The 16,672-nt window shown below is 47.4% G+C and overlaps 1 protein-coding gene across 2 annotated transcripts in view; it reads left to right on the forward strand.

Annotated features, from left to right (window-relative positions):
* UBE3C (ubiquitin protein ligase E3C) overlaps positions 1 to 16,672 on the forward strand; it is a 115,269-nt gene that overhangs the window by 42,079 nt on the left and 56,518 nt on the right. For both annotated transcript variants that reach the window (XM_070788501.1, XM_070788500.1), the window contains exons 10-13: positions 3,077 to 3,264; positions 11,273 to 11,359; positions 15,651 to 15,808; positions 15,959 to 16,191. In XM_070788501.1, coding sequence (XP_070644602.1) covers positions 3,077 to 3,264; positions 11,273 to 11,359; positions 15,651 to 15,808; positions 15,959 to 16,191 — 666 coding nt within the window. The remainder of the gene's footprint in view (positions 1 to 3,076; positions 3,265 to 11,272; positions 11,360 to 15,650; positions 15,809 to 15,958; positions 16,192 to 16,672) is intronic.

The raw sequence follows: 16,672 nt of genomic DNA on the forward strand, positions 1-16,672 counted from the left end.
TCACCCCCTTCCCCCTTTGCCTCCAGTCTTTCCCAGAATCAAAGTCTTTTCCAACATAGAGACATGCGGTTTAATGTTTGGTCTTTCAGTGCAAAGTAGGGCTGCTCTGTGTATCACTTTAGTTATTACTCAGGACACCACTCTTTGAGTGAAGCTATTGGGTTAGAAGGTTAAGCTCCTGTTTGCAGGAGGAGCACTTACTGTGTGTCAGGCACTATTGTACTCTTTTTTATTTTTAAGAATTTTTAAAAATAACAGCTTGATTGACATACATTTTACCATAAAATTTACCCTTTTATTTTTATTTTTTTAAATCTTATCTATCTGTTTGGGGGTTTTTTTGTTTATTTGGGTTTTTTTGGCCTCACGGCATGTGGATCTTGTGAGATCTTAGTTCCCTGCCCAGGAATTGAATCTGTGCCTTCTGCAGTGGAAGTCCAAAGTCCTAACCACTGGACCACCAGGAAAGTCCCAGAATGAGCCCATTTAAAGTGATACACTATTCAGGGACTTCTCAGTGTATGAACATAGCTAGGCATCTGTTGCCACTGAGTCTAGAACGTCTTCATCACTCCACAGAGAAGCCCCAGCCAGGCCCTTTCCTCCTTGTCCTCCCCAACCCCTAAAAGAAAAGCAAGGTCGTTTCCTCTTAACTATCTCTTGACCACTGCAGAACATCTTTTGTCTATTTTCACAGATTTTATAGATGATAAACATTATGACTTACTTTAAATTTCATTTTATGTACATTGTCACATTTTATCTCCAAGTTCCCGTTCTCCCTCTTCTTACCTAGCAGTGTTTCCTGTGTGCTTTCAAGGAATAAAAAGCTTTATGTCACACACAGGCTGTTTGTCTTACCTAAGTGGTATAGTCTGCCACTGATGTCTTCTTCTCTTAATTACACAATTGCAGTGCCTTGAGGTGTGGCTGTACTAGATTTAAGGTTTTTGTTTTTTGGTTGGTTTTTTGTGTTTAGAATATGTCTCTCTGGTTGGTGCCAAGTCTAGTCCCAGGAAAATACACTTGAGAATATGCTGGGGGGAAAGGGATCGGGGGGTGGAGTGGAAGGGCTCAGAGGCTCCCTTAGCAGAGAGGAAGCCAGCCCAGCAGGAGGAGGATGGGGGACAGCCAGTGTGGCCAGGGCAGGGCTCGTTACAAAGGGCAAAACAGAGGGTTTTGGTGGGTGCTGGAGCTCTTGGTACATCTTGTCACAAGTCAGATGCAAAAACGTGTGAAATGTATGGTGAAAAAAAGTAAGATCTGATAAATGAAAAGTAGATAAAACTTCTGTTTTCAGAAGACAGTTTGTTCATACTTACCTTCTAGAGACTGTGACATTTAAATATTATCTGTGTATGCATACCTCATTTTATTATACTTCTCAGCTACTGTTTTTTATACGTTAAAGGTTTTTGGCAGTTCTGTGTTGTCAGATGATGGTGAGCATTTTTAGCAATACAACATTTTTAAATTAAGATAGGTGCATTGTTTTATTAGACATTGCCATCACATTATGCACTTAATAGACTACAGTAGAGAATAAACACAGTTTTCACATGCACTGGTAAACTAGGAAGTCCGTGTGACTCACTCTCTTTCGATGTTGGCTTTGTTGTGGTGATCTGGAGCCACGCCTGTGCTGTCTCCACCGTGTGCCACTACACAGTATAATTGGTACCTAAGTGGTGAGAGAGGAGAGTGAGAAAGCTGGCTTAAAACTTAACATTCAAAAAACGAACATCATGGCACCCGGTCCCATCACTTCATAGCAAATAGATGGGGAAAAAGTGGAAACAGTGACAGACTTTATTTTCTTGGGCTCCGACGTCACTGCAGACAGTGACTGCAGCCATGAAATTAAGATGCTTGCTCCTTGGAAGAAAAGCTATGACAAACAGAGACAGCATATTGAAGAGCAGAGACACCAGTTTGTTGACAAGGGTCTGCTAGTCAAAGCTACTGGTTTTTCAAGTAGTCATATACAGATGTGAGAGTTAGACCATAAAGAAGGCTGAGTGCTAAAGAATTGATGCTTTTGAACTGTGGTGCTGGAGAAGACTCTTGAGAGTCCCTTAGACGACAAGAAATTCAAATCAGTCCATCCTAAAGGAGATCAGTCCTGAATATTCATTGGAAGGACTGATGCTGAAGCTGAAGCTCCAATACTTTGGAAGAGCCGACTCATTGGAAAAGACCCTGATGCTGGGAAAGATTGAGGGCAAAAGGAGAAGGGGACGACAGAGGATGAGATGGCTGGATGCCATCACCGACTGAATGGGCATGAGTTTGAGCAAACTCTGGGAGGTGATGAAGGACAGGGAAGCCTGACGTGGCTGCAGTCCATGGGGTCGCAAAGAGTCAGACATGCCCGAGTGACTGAACAGCAACAACGAAGTGAAGATACATATGTATGAGACGCATCTCTCATACAGTGTTTATTTAGTAGATTGTTACAGATTACAGAAGTTACATTCATCCAGGTTTCCGAACAGTACAGTCAGCAATACCCAAGACTGCATATATAGTCATATTTTATTTACTCATATGTATATATGTGTATACACACATGAGGAAAGTACATGTTTCATTAATACACCAGATAGGTAAACTTCATTGAGTATTAGCTCAGATTTTAGTCAGTGTATCAGATATTCTAGAGAAGTTAAGATACAAAATGACAGGTTTGTGTATTTCTTTAGATTTTTTTTTCTTAAGTTTTTAAATACTTGCTTAAACTGTGATATCTCAAGTCATTTAAAGTGGAAATTTTGCCAGATGAGAATCCGTTTTCACACAGGTGTGCTTCGTCTAGAGCGGTCTGAACACTGTGGAGTGAGCCCTGCTCTCAGTGTGAGGACTAGAGCTCCGTGAGTCCCCCAGCAGCTGCGTGCCCGCGGCCCTGCTCCGCAGGCGTCTGCAGGGGACGTGGGGGCCCTTCGAGGCACGACTTAGCAGAGACGCTGAGGTTGTTCTTCGTGATGCGGATAACCTTTAACATACTGCCTCTCTCACGTGTGAGTCGCGCTGAGCTCTGACAGGACGTGGCTGACCGACCGGTCCCTCTGCCTTTCAGGAGGATGGGCGGCTGTCTGTGCTGTACATCGCCGAGGAGTGTCTGAAGAAGCTGGACACGAAGCAGCAGACCAACACGCTGCTGAGCCTGGTGTGGAGGGACTCGGCCAGCGAGGAGGCCTTCACGCTGATGGCGGCCATCTGCCACACGCTCATGGTGCAGCACCGCGTCTTGGTGCCACGGGCCAGGCGAGTGCTGCGCCCCCTGCCGAGGGGGTGCCCTGGGTTTGCTGCCCTGGTTGGGGGCTCGGGCCTGCCCGGGGCCGTGTGAGGGAGCCAGTGGGGGCTTTTCTCTGCGGGCCGTGTCATGGCTCGTTCTGTCAGATTGCCGTGATAGTTTACTTTGGTACCTGAAGAATCCTTTTGTTTTTCAAAGCAGTGAAGTGAACGTTTGAAGGACAAAACATGGAAGTTTAACTGTGGCCGGTGGGTGTGACAGTAACTTTGAGCTCCCCTTTCCCTGTGCTTTGAGTGATAGCCAAGCAGGTTCCTAGACTTCAACAGACACGTGCTCAGGGCAGGCAGGACGTGAGAGCGGACGTGGCGGGTCCACCGGGGGCTGAGGTCCTCCCGCTGCGGGCGTGTGGGGGCCTGCGTCCCCGGTGGCCTGGCAGAGCCCCCTCTTGTGAAGAGCTGTTTCTTTGGCTAGGAAAGCATGCTTTGACACAAACTGTGTGCAGGGAGCACTCGGCCGCAGCTGCCTTGTAAACAGTCGTGCAGCCAGCTAATGAGGTGCTGTCTTGGCTCGCTGGTGTTTATTACTGTCTGAGGAAGTGAGGCGTCGTGAGGCAGTGAGCCCTGGGTGAGTTGATTAGCTCACTGTGGGCTAATTGCATCAGAGCAGGATGTGAGATCTGAGGACCTGCAGCCCAAGCAGGCCGCTGATTTTATTGGAGCTCAAAGTCCATTGCTCTGGGCAGTAATGACTGGACTTGATGTACCACTGCCCTGGCCTGAGGTTTACTACAGAACTGCTTCCAAAAGGTGTTTAATGAGAGAGGAGCTTTATACGTAGCCTGGGTTTTATGAGTACAGCACCTGTTTCCTCTAAGAAAGTACTCTAGGAATTTTATTTATGGTTTAAATATATTAGGTTCTGAGTATTTAGAGTGTTTTTCATAGCTCGTAAAAGAGCAAATAGGCTTATTTTCGCTGTTGTAGATGTTAACTGCTTTCAGCTTTTAAGAAGGTATTTAAAAGATGATTAGTAAAGTCTAGGCTGATAACTCTTTCTCAGCTCCTCCCAGGCTCATAGCAATCCCTCTTATTTTCAGGGCTGGGATTTGTGGCTTTAGCTTCTGTTTAACGTTGATCGTCAGGAACTCTGAAGGAATTTGGAGGCCCTTTCTACATTGACATGGAAAGGTTTCTAAGATACGTGTTTAAGTGAAAAAAAGAAGTTTCAGAACAATGAGTAATGTTTTGTGTCTTAAAGGTGGGAAAGGTAGAATGTGTATTTGCATAAAGAATCCTGGGAGCATTCACAAGGATTCATGGGCGCGATTCATCACGTCTGGTTTCGGGGGGGTCGGGGGGCGGGGGCGGGTCGAGGGAGGCGGAGAGAGTGGACTTGGAACTGTATACTTTTTAACAGGGTTTTGGGTTTTGAATTATGTGAATTATTTTAATTTTTAAAGATTAAGTAGTTAATGAACCTCCATCTCCTTTTATGAAAGTCTGTAGATCTTACCATTGAACTTGGAAATCTGAATACATTTCTGAATTTAAAAATTGTTCTTCTTTCGGAAAACATATTCACTAACTTTGAATGTGAGCAGGCATTCACTGGTTTTGCCGGGGGCAGGAGAAGGCCGGCTCTCTCCCAGTGTCTCGAGAACTGAGCCTCGCACATGGATACTTCGCAGCCACTGAGGACAGCGGCTCGCAGGTGCTCAGCTTTGCCCCTGGCCGACTCTCCTCTGGCTTCGTGGGCAGGAGTCTGGTGTTTTACTGGTGGGTTCGTGCTGCTGGGGGGTGTCCGTGGTGCAGCAGGGCCCGCTCGCGGCCACCCGTCTCCCTGGCGCCCCGCGCGGTGGCAGGACCCTGAGCCCGGTCTCCCCCTCTGCCGTGTCCCTGTCCTGGGAGCCGGTTTGCATGTTGCCTGACAGATGCAGGGCTCGCCTGAGTTCCCTTTCCTCCTGGGCTCCTCCTCCTCACTGCCTTCTGCAGGTTCTTCGTGGTCTCTGTTTCAGTGTTTCTTAACCTTTGCCCTCTCTTCGTGTTCAGTTTCTTTTTTCCTTTCTGCTTGGTAGATCCTCTGGGGTCTTGTCCACGCGGACGGCTTTCCTGAGCCCCAGCTTCGACTTCAGCCCTTTTGCGGGGCGTCCTCTCCTTTCACAGTGCCTGCGGTGGAGCTCAGCATCTTCCCCAAAACCTGGGCGTCATGCTGGGGCTGCGGTGTCCCGAGGGCAGCCGCTAGTGAAGCGTGGCCCCTCCGCTTCCCCGGGCACACCAGCCGCATCGCAGGCACTCACTGGTTGTGTGGCACGGGCAGCCCCACGTGGACCGGCTGCTCAGCACAGACGGTCATGCGGAGCAGTGCTGCCGGGAGTCTAGGCTGGGATTCGAGCCCGTCTCAGGGATTCCCCGTGTGCGTTCAGTCCCCATGGTGTGTGATGAGCTTCGCGCCCGTCTCAGGGATTCCCCGTGTGCGTTCAGTCCCCATGGTGTGTGATGAGATTCGCGCCCGTCTCAGGGATTCCCTGTGTGCGTTCAGTCCCCATGGTGTGTGAGTGCTGGGAACTTCGTGTCACGTGTTCCCAGACTAAACTGTCAAAGTACGACCCTCACTATTTCGTTGTCTTGCTTAAACATCTCCCAGTGAATCCTTTTGTTCGGGAAGTCTTCCCCTTCCTTTGCTGACTGTGGTGCGGTGTCCTCCCCTAAGCCAGCGTCGCTTGCCTCTCCTCTGTTTCTCGCTGTGGAAGGCTGTCCCTGCCTCAGCCAGCTTCGTCCCTTTCGCGTCTTCGCGTTCCTCTGTGCCTCCAGGCGTTTCACACCGCTCCCCTCCGCCTGCGCTAGTGTCTGTCCAAAGACAGCTGCCGCCTCCCTGCCTCCCCCTGGCTGCCGTGTCCGTCAGAGCCCTGCAGAGGCTGTCACCTTTCAGAAACCCCCCTGGTTTATTATATCCTGAGATTTCACCTGTGACTACAGCTCCCAGGGAAACTTTCATTTTACTGTAGGGTCTCCCTTTTAGAGAGCTGATTTTAAGGAGTTTGGATTTATACTTAAGGTGGGCAGAAAAGCATATTCTTGGGGGCTCTTTTGTTTCATTAACATGTAAAGACTTTGAAATGGCATTTTAAAGATAATGTTTTAAGGATCATGGCCTCCCTGGTAACTCAGATGGTAAAGAGTATGCCTGCAATTTGGGAGACCTGGGTTTGATCCCTGGGTCGGGAAGATCCCCTGGAGAAGGAAATGGGGAGAATCCCATGGATGGATGGATGGGCTATAGTCCATGGGGTCCAAAGAGTCAGACACGACTGAGCGACTAACACTTTAAGGATCAGAAAGGTTGATGTGACCATTTCTCTAGTTTTCTTGTTCATATATCAAATCAGAAGCCATTAGGATTAGTTTTATTACATCCTGTGCTCAGTTGTTTTTACCAGAAACTAGAACAAGCCAGCCTGACTGTGCCTCACGTCACTCATCCCTGGTTTGGGCAGTCGTGGGCGCTGTTTCCTTGTCTGCTCTCTAAATACCACTAATGTGGTCGTGGGCACTCCTTAGCTCTTGATTATAGAATCATAGTTTTAATAATTTGAGATTGATTATGCAAATGACTTCAGAGGAAAAGAATATAAATTCATGTTTCGTGTACGTTCCAGAAGTAGTCGTCACTGTTCATGTTTTTGTAAACAAATTTTAGAGGATTTTAGAACCAATACCGAGAATGTACCTACAGAGAGAAACAATTTTTGGCGGGGGGGTGGGCGCTGTGATTTCATGTTTACTTTTATTATCAATGATATTTTCAATATAAGTGATAGATTTAAGGAGCTGTTTGATTATTGTTATAATTTGTATTGTTACAAAGATCACATAAAATTTGTGAGCTTTTTAATATTTTCAGTACACAATGATTTTATTGTCTATCTTGAACTCATATTTATAAATGAATTGGCAGCGGTTATTGTTGGAGATATCAAACTAATAAACTAGGCCTGCTTTAGTCAAATTTAGGAATATAATTTATAGTGGGTTTTGAACATCTTATAATTTTCTAAACATTTTTGACTGACACTTCACAGGAAATACAAGTAAACTTGGAAAAGCATACACAAAGCTTATTTAAAAGTTTTTTAAGTTTTCTTGTAAAAAAAGCAAGGGAAGGGGTTATCCAAGAAGTCACATAAGGTCCCAGCGGTGCCTCTGCTGTCTTCCTGTAAACTGCAGTAGGAGTGAAGGCGCCCTTCTTTTCTTTTCTTTTTTTTTTGAGTATTAATTTTTTTTAAATTTTATTTTATTTGTAAACTTTACAATATTGTATTAGTTTTGCCAAATATCGAAATGAATCCGCCACAGGTATACCTGTGTTCCCCATTCTGAACCCTCCTCCCTCCTCCCTCCCCATACCCTCCCTCTGGGTCGTCCCAGTGCACCAGCCCCAAGCATCCAGTATCGTGCATCGAACCTGGACTGGCGACTCGCTCCATACACGATACCATATATGTTTCAATGCCATTCTCCCAAATCTCCCCACCCTCTCCCCCTCCCACAGAGTCCATAAGACTGATCTATACATCAGTGTCTCTTGCTGTCTCGTACACAGGGTTATTGTTACCATCTTTCTAAATTCCATATATATGCGTTAGTATATTATATTGGTGTTTTTCTTTCTGGCTTACTTCACTCTGTATAATAGTGTCTGTTTCCTCTTGAACGGAAACTGGAGAGAAGCCTCGTCGTCAGGGGAGGGAGCTGTGTGTCTAAACTGTTGTGGTTTTGGTGCTGGGACGTTGACAGAGCACAGCAGTGTGTCGAAGCTGATCTTCTGTCCTTAGTCCCCGGTTTGTCTGTGAAGGAATGATGTTTTAGCAGGTTGCCTCAAACTGAAATTCATCTTAAAACTTTTATTATCATTAAGGAAATTGGAGTTAATTTTTTATCTTGCACTATCTCACAGATGAAATTTATATATGTATTTTCGTATTGACTTGGCAAAAAGAGTGATCCTTTGAGCAGGAAAACACAAAGATCACATTTGCGCCTGTGGCTGCAGGAGTGGACTGGTCCTTGGGTGGCTGACCTGTCGTATTTCTCTTACCTGTGACCCTTTACACACAGAGGAGGTCTCTGAGAATGCCTTGCTGTCGTGACCTTCACTGCCTGTGTGTGAGCAGGAGTCTCCCACTGTGTCCTCTTTAATAACTTAAGTCGTCCTTGCAGACAGACTGCTCTGAATTTATGACCTGGGTTGGAAATGTTGCCCTTTACTAATTAACTCATAGTGTTGTCTCAGCTAAATAAAGCTTCATGGGTAGTTTTAACTATATCCCAGTGTATGTAAAGCATACGTCACTTCCTCGCCTTTTAGCGGTCAAGCCCAAATAACATTAACGTGTAGAAAATGGTTTAATAATTTGTGTTTTTATTGCCTGTTGAGTGATTAATTTACACAGTTTCAGAATGTTGACTTGAAGTATAACTTTTGAAATGCGTATGTATATTCATGTGGAAAGATGTTAGTTACAACCTTGGATGAAAGGCTGTGTTAGAGGAGGATGTGTTGGGAGAACCCACTTTTGTTTACTTCTGTCTGGTGTGTCTGGGTGATTTACTCCAAGATACTAACTGATTACTTCTGGGAAGATGGGTGAAGTGCTGCGGAAGACCTTGTCTCTCGTGCTGCTGCCGTTAAGAAAAAAGAATAGAGGACGTGCCTCCTTAGAGCAGTCGTTCCTCGGATCTCTGAGGAGCTAAGTGTCAGGATTTATACTAACACCAAGTTAAGACATCACGTCAGTGAAGTTATACTAGATGGTACATTCTTTCACAGAGGCCGTGGTTTCTTGATTAAGGACAAATAAGGCAAGCAGAACCTTCTTGAATTCTTTTCTGTTGAAAGGTCATGGTTTTCATAGCTTTGTTTTTATTGTTTTCCATGGTTTGTTTAATTGATCTATTGTCTTCTTACTGTTTTTTCATTATTCCAGTCATTCTTATTTTTTAATTTCTCAACTGAACGAATTAGTGTGGTGCCCATACCATGCGTAAGTGTGTGCTCAGGGCAGGTGTAACTCACTCCTGCAGACTCTTCCTGTTTTTAAGCTGGAAGAGACCATAGCCTCGGTGCGGGAGGGTCCCCTCGTTCTCTGATGCAGACGCTGCTCGGGGCCACGTGGCACCTGAAGAGTGGCGGGCCGAGCGGTCGCCTAGAGTCTCCCAGCCCGGGACTCATGGCTCGGGCACGTTTCACATCGTCCTTCGTGCTTTCCGGAGTTTTAAATGGTTCTCTGTTTTTAGACGCACCCACTTTCAGCAGCGCTGGGTCTCCGCTGCTGCGAGAGGGCGTCCTCTGTGGGTCTTCGCTGTGGCGCCTGGCTTCTCACTGTGCTGGCTTCTCTCGTGGAGGAGCACAGGCTCTAGGCCCCTAGGCTCAGGGCTTGTGGCCCTCGGGCTGTGTTACGGGATCTTCCCGGACCAGGGATTGAACCCGCGTCCCCTGCGTTGGCGGGTGGATTCTTACCCACTGGGCCACCAGGGAGGCTCAGTGATGTGCTTTTAATGTCATTTGGACATCTCAAAATGCACCACGCTAAGACACGATTGGACTTTTTAAAACCAGGACTCTGTAACCCCTATTGTATACTTAGAAACTGCTGGTGCTGAGGAATATATCTGATGTTTTTGACTGAATGCAGGAAAATAACCAACTTAAGACTTGAAGAGTGATTGATTTATCTAAGCCCCATTCGTTTCTCTTCCACTACGGGCATTTAAATTAATGCACTTTTGGCAAAGTTTGGTCTGTTAAAATACTTTTTATTATACTCAGAACAATATTTATGGCAACTGGTTACTAACTGTAGAGAATTCTGGATGCACGTTACATGCTGCTTTAACTTAGATCATCCCATTACTGTTAATGGCTGACCTGAGGAGACCCCAAGGCTGGTGGCCTCACTGTTGAGGAGGTGGGGCAACCTCTGCTGGCTCCTCAGGAGCCTTTGGGGTGCTGCTTGCTCCGTCATGAGCTCGCTTGACAACTCGGGTCCAACAGCATCCCAGAGGTCTTTTCCACCCTGAAAATACAGTGATTCCGTGTTAAGTTCAGCATCACACAAAAGGTGGGTAAGACTAGATGGTATGTAGGTCTTCAGAATGCAGCGTTCTGTTTTCATCCTTAAGTTTTGGTGCCAGGCTCACTGCTCGTGCGCTCTCTGACTCCACCAGGAAAGCCCTATCCTCATTAGTGCTGCTCACTGAGCAAGCTTAGTCTTCGCTCTTTGACTTCATGGTTCTTCTGAGATGATTGTAAAGGCAGATCACATCCCTTTCTTAAAACCACGTTTCCCTACTGTCCTAAACCTTTTCTTAGTGTGATCAGTCTCTTAAGTTTGAAATTTAATTTCTGAGTCCTGCCTGTCTAAAAATGTGACTAGAAATTAAGTCCTATTACAAAAACGCAGTATAGTAAGTAAAGCTAATTTAAAATTAAACTTAGGTATCCACAAAGCTCCTTAGTCTTCTGATTTTATACAGGAGGGGTTTTTTAAGCCTTTAAAATATATTTTTAGATTTAAATTAATTTTGACGTGTTAGTATTAAAAAACGATTTACACATTGGTGTGTGTGTGTTTTAAAGGTAGGGCATTACAATCAGTTGGAAAATGTTACTGTGTGTGAGTGATATTGGTGACGCACAGCACTGTAACACATCGCTGTCCTGTGCTGTGTCCTGAGGGCGGCACACGTGGGTGCGCGTGTGAAGGGCACGCCCAGCTCTCTTTGGGGTCGGTCTCACAGGCGCAGCTCGGGGCCGGCTTAGTGCCGTAGCAGTGAGAACAGGCCCCCAGCATTCGGGGTTCCCGGGGTGTCCTCAGCTGTGGGGAGCAGCCACCGTGGGAGGCGTCAGGACAGATATCTTCTCAGTTGTACGTTATCTTCCATCTGTCACTTTTCTCTTTTTGGAGAAATATATTGGATGACGATTTGCTAACTCTTACTTATTTTCCCCGTTCCTTTTTAGGCTTCTCTACAGTTTAGCCTTCAATGCCAGGTTTCTGAGACATCTCTGGTTTCTCATATCTTCAATGACAACGCGGATGATCACAGGGTAGGTGTTACAGAGACGGACACATTAAGCTTAAGGACGTGACAAGTGGCCGCCAAATAAAAAGCATTGTAGGGAGGTATTTTTAAGTACTGCTTATACCGAGCTTATTTCATTAGGGAAAAAAGTCTAGATGTCTCAGTTTCACAAAATGAAAAAATTGATGCCTAATCTATGTATAGTATTAAGTGTATGGCTCTATCTGAGGGTAAATTTGTTTTATAAATCATGGTCGGGCCCTCCCTGAGGTCTGGGGTCGAGACTTGGAGCCACCGCTGCAGGTGGTGCAGGTGGGAGCCCTGGTCAGGGAGCCAAGGCCCTGACGCTGCACGGTGTGGCCACACACACACACACTCCTAGTCATGTTGTGGAAACCAGAAACTTGACATTTCTTTGCTCCGTGTCTTTTCTGTGCTTTTGATAGTGAAGATACAGACTTGAAGCAAGTCTACCACCATTACAAACATTAAAACATACAAGATATTGTAAAAATTGGTTTCTAAACCTCTTTGTTGAAATAATTTGATTTTTTATATGAAGTCTTGTGTAACTTGCAGGCTAGAATCTTTAAAGTACATATTTATTGACTGTGTGTAATATATCAAGAATTCATTCGATACTCAGAAACCCTGCATGGTAAGCAGGTGGAGGCCGTTGCCATGCTGAGTTTCTCTGTGAGGGCTCCGTCCTCTGTGCGGTAGTGTGAGAATGTGAGCTCAGTTCTCGGAGACTCGGCTTCCCACACGCACTTGCCTGCGGTGGTCACCGCCGGAGGTCCCACCTGCAGCCGCCAGCCCGCCTCCCCGCAGGACAGCCTCTGGCAGGAGGGACCCGAGACAGGAAGCCGCATTGGAGTCTGGGCGCCCGGCGCTGCGTTCGGTACCACCCACTGCCCTCCTCCCCTGCTCTGCGGCCGCCGCCCGCGCCATGCTCTCTGGGTTGGAGCTCGTCGGGGTGGAGGGTGGAAGAGCGCCTGTGGGTGGGCCCCCACCAGCCCTGTGCCAGGAAGCCTCAGAGAGGGACTGGCAGGCGCTCGTAGTACAGGCTGAGGTGCTTTCGTGTGATTTTAACACATGTTTGTGAGTGAGGGGGTTCTGAGTGCCTGCGCTGCAGCTGATGGAACTCAGAGCGGCGAGGTCCTGTACCTCACGGCAGCAGCAGTAGAGACGTGGGAGAAGTGGCTTCCGGTCCAGAGCGTATCTTCTGTATCCTTTCATTTTCAAAGTAAAGCCCGAGGTTTCTGGTTTCTTTGTGTGAGTGTATTTCAGCCTCTGGTGCTGTGCCCACCTTGGCGTTGGTGAGCAACAGGTTTGTTTAGGCAGGAGAGCCCGGGGGTCACTGGGGCAGGAGGTTATTGTCGCCCTGCAGGTGTCTTAGCTTAGCAACAGGGTCCCATCCCGGCCCCGCCTGCTGACGGCCTGTTTGTTCCTGGCCTTGGTGTCCCGCGGGGGAGGGAGCACAGCGTGTGCACGTGTTCTGTCACGGCGGTGGTGATCGTATTAAGTTATTAGCGTTATAAGTCAGTGAAATGACACACATTTTTAAAAACTCATCACTTCTTAGCCCATTTGAGGACATGTGTCTTTTGCGCGTATAGTTTACTCAGGTCCCACAGGGAACTCACAGTGTGTGCTAACACCTTCCTGCTGTGTGGCTCATCACGTTTATATCACAATAAATGCAGGTGAAGTGCCCGACTCCCCTGAAAACAGCACGAAGGGTATTTTGAAAGTAGTTTGGCAGCAGGGCTTACCCAGCTGGGACTCCTGAGCTTTGGCACGCACGAGGCTAATGGGGCGCGTGTCGGGGTGTGGACTCCGGCCCCCACCGCCCTTGGTCTCGGGGCGCACCGGCTCCTCGGTGATTGGGGTGCAGGTGCAGCTGAGGGGGCCAGAACCTAGCCTGTCACGGGCCTGTGCGGCGAGGCTGGCCTGCTTCATCCTTGTCTTTAACTCAGCGGGGACTGTTCTCACCCTGCCTGTGTCTTTTCACATTGACTGCAATGGCTGGTGGTGCTACAGTAGACAGGAGTGCATTCTCTGAGAGCTTCTGGAGAAGACGAGAAGCTCCGCCAGTTCAGGGGCGAGTGCAGTTGCCATAAGAGCTTCCGCTCTGAAGACCCTTGTTCTGAGGGGGCATGCAGAAGGGAGGGCTTGTTTGACGTCTCGTTGATGCTACTGGTCCAGCCAGCTCTCCCAGTCACAAGTCAGTATCTTTTCCTTTCATTGTAGTAAATTATGGACTTTTTATTTGCACGAAGAGTTCAAACCAGTCAATCCTAGAAGTCAATCTTGAATATTCATTGGAGAAACTGATGCTAAAGCTGAAGCTCCAATTCTTTGGCCACCTGATGCGAAGAGCCAACTCATTGTAATAGACCCTGATACTGGGAACATTTGAGGGCAGGAGCAGAAGGGGATGACAGAGGATGAGATGATTGGATGGCATCCCCAACTCAATGGACATGAGTTTGCCAAGCTCCAGGAGATAGTGAAGGACAGCGAAGCCTGGTGTGCTGCAGTCAATGGGGTCAAAAAGAGTTGGACACGACTGAGCAACAAGTCTTTGAGATGGGTCTGTTTTCAGAGAAATATTTCAGTTGGTGTTAATGGCAGAAAGAATCATCAGCAGAGAGTCGAGAGACATTATTCGTGTCCATCCTGGTTGGTTAAGACCACAGGCACATAACTGACCCTTGTTGCCAGTCACTTTTCTGTTGTTCTGTAACTGACTTCATGGGGGTTAAAGAGAACAAGTGAGCTAACGTTGAGTGCTTGCCCCCATCTCGCTTTTGGGAAGCAGTTTAAGAGTTTTGTGCATCCTGGCACATACGTGCATGGCGGGCGATGAGGATTTCAAGTGCGAGTGTTGTCAACAGGGCCACAGCTAAGCAGTTCAATCGTGCACCTAGATTCAGGAAACACTCCCTCCACACGGCAGCTGGTCAGCCCGGCTTGTCCCGTGTTCTCCTCAGTGTTGTTTGGCAGCATTTCCAGTTTTTGTGCTTCTGCAGTGAGTGACGAGGGAGCTGAAAGATACAAACCGTTAGCTTTACTCACTCAGCAAAGCAAATGGCGTTGCGCCTTTTTTCTTCTACTGTGCAGATGGCACAGGACTGGGCTTGATGGGGTTACTTGGCAGTGAGTGGCGGGGGCTCCTGTGTCTCAGGGCTTGGCCTTGCTCTGGGCGCACAGCCTTTTGCTCTTGTCCCCTGTGGGTGATGAGGGAGGTGACAGGGCGGTCGTGCTTGTTCTCTGTGTGTGTGCTCTCGCTGCACTTTTATTGGGGGTGGGTGGCTTCCCTCGGCGGGGTGCTCTGTGCTGAGTGCTGCTGCGTGTCTGGGCTGTGTTTCCGCCCAGCTGGGCCCCTGTGTGAGCGCTGGAGCTGGCCTGCTGACCCCTGAGCGGGGCTGCTGGACACCTGGCACCAGGTGGCTCCCCCTCGCCCACAGCGAGAGCGGCGCCTTGGCGGCCTCAGCTCCAGCCCTGCCTCCCGGGGGACGGTGGCAGCGCTGGAGGGCCAGCCCCTGGAGCGCGCGCCTTGCCTCCTAGACGGGAGTGGCTGCCTGGGACTGAGGACCGAGAGGAGGAGGGATGGGGCAGGTGAGAGCCGGCTGGCCTGCGGGCTGCCGGCCCGGGACTGGATGGGTGTGCGCTGGAAACTGGGGAAGCTGTGTGAGCCCGTGTTCGGTGGGGGTGTAGGCTGTGGGCCCCAGCTCTTGGGAGGGAAGGGGGCCAGCCCACCTAGAACTGCCCCAGGCCCGCGGGTCTCCTACCAGGGAGCGCAGCTGTGGGTCTGGTGAGTGGAGGCGCGGCCCAGGACTGAAGCCGTGATGATCTGCTGCTGCGTCTCTGGGCTCAGTAGTGAACTGCCTCCAGTGTTCCTCAGTTTACGCCCCTGGACAAACCTTTCCTGAGACCAGAACTGTCTGCCTTTGTAGAGGGGACGGGGACGGGGATGGGGTTCAGCGTAAGAAGCAGAGTGTGTGTCCTGAGGAGTGCTGCCGCAGACCCTGACTGCCCTTCAGGGACCCTTGGGGCCTCAGATAAACAACCAGCTTTATCTGGTGGAGAATCGCAGCAGGGATGTTAATAAAGACCGGTGGCTTGGTGTCCTGTTCTTTAATGTACGTTATTTATTAACCTGTGTTGTTCGAGTGACTTTGCCTGCCCTCTAGGTCTTTGAATTGCTAATGTAAATGTTATTTTCCCTGCTTACATTTGTCTGATGTCATGTCTTAATTTGTTCCCAAACTCAGCCATTGTGTTTTTCTCTCCTTTCTCCCAATTTCAAGGTCTATGGTACCATTGCTTCAGGTGATATCAAGGGGCTCGCCTATGTCTTTTGAAGATTCTAGTAGAATCATCCCACTCTTCTACCTGTTTAGCTCCTTGTTCAGTCACTCACTGATTTCCATACATGATAACGAGTTCTTCGGAGACCCCATAGAAGGTGAGAATTCTGAGCAATCCATTTGTTGATGACCTCATGCAACAAATTTTCGTAGATGATAGAAGAGTTTTAAGCCTTTTAAGTCTTTGAGTGTGTAAGAAATGGGAGGGGGAGCCCAAATATAATAGAAAATTGGATTATGTTTTTCAGTTGTAGGTCAAAGACAATCGTCAATGATGCCTTTTACTTTAGAAGAACTGGTAGTGTTGTCTCGATGCCTTCGCGACGCGTGCTTAGGGATCATCAAACTGGCATATCCAGAAACAAAGCCAGAAGTTCGAGAAGAATATATCACCGCCTTTCAAAGTATTGGAGTAACTACCAGTTCTGAAATGCAGCAGTGTATACAGATGGAGCAGAAACGATGGATTCAGTTATTTAAGGTGATGAGTGTATGAATATTTTGTTTACTGAGGTCAAATAACGTACAGGTTTTTTTTTGGATGACTCATTTTAGAAGACTAGAGATACGGGTTTGTTTCCGGCTTGATAATTTGCAAAACTTGTAAGAAAAGTCTTTTTCATTTTATGTTTGCCTCCTTTTAAAGCCTTGTTTTGACATTCTTAAATATATCTGTTATAACTTGCCCCAAGTACTTTCAGTGACAAGGTGATGTATAATTAAAATTTTTTTTATTTTTCAGTAAAAGATCTCTTATGAGTTTTATTTATTTAATCTTAAGAAATTGATTAACAAAGGTGGAATAAGATCATTAACTTACTGCAAGTTGAATATAAATTATTTTAAAATACCTTCATTTTTAACTGTGCAGAAAGAGAAGTTATGAGTTACTGTGGCTGAAATGTTGGCAGGAAACCACCACCACTGAGAGAATACAACTACTGGGGTGGAAAAAAGAAAAG

This window comes from Bos indicus, chromosome 4 (assembly GCF_029378745.1).
Source record: "Bos indicus isolate NIAB-ARS_2022 breed Sahiwal x Tharparkar chromosome 4, NIAB-ARS_B.indTharparkar_mat_pri_1.0, whole genome shotgun sequence".
In the NCBI taxonomy this organism is placed as follows: Eukaryota; Metazoa; Chordata; class Mammalia; order Artiodactyla; family Bovidae; genus Bos; species Bos indicus.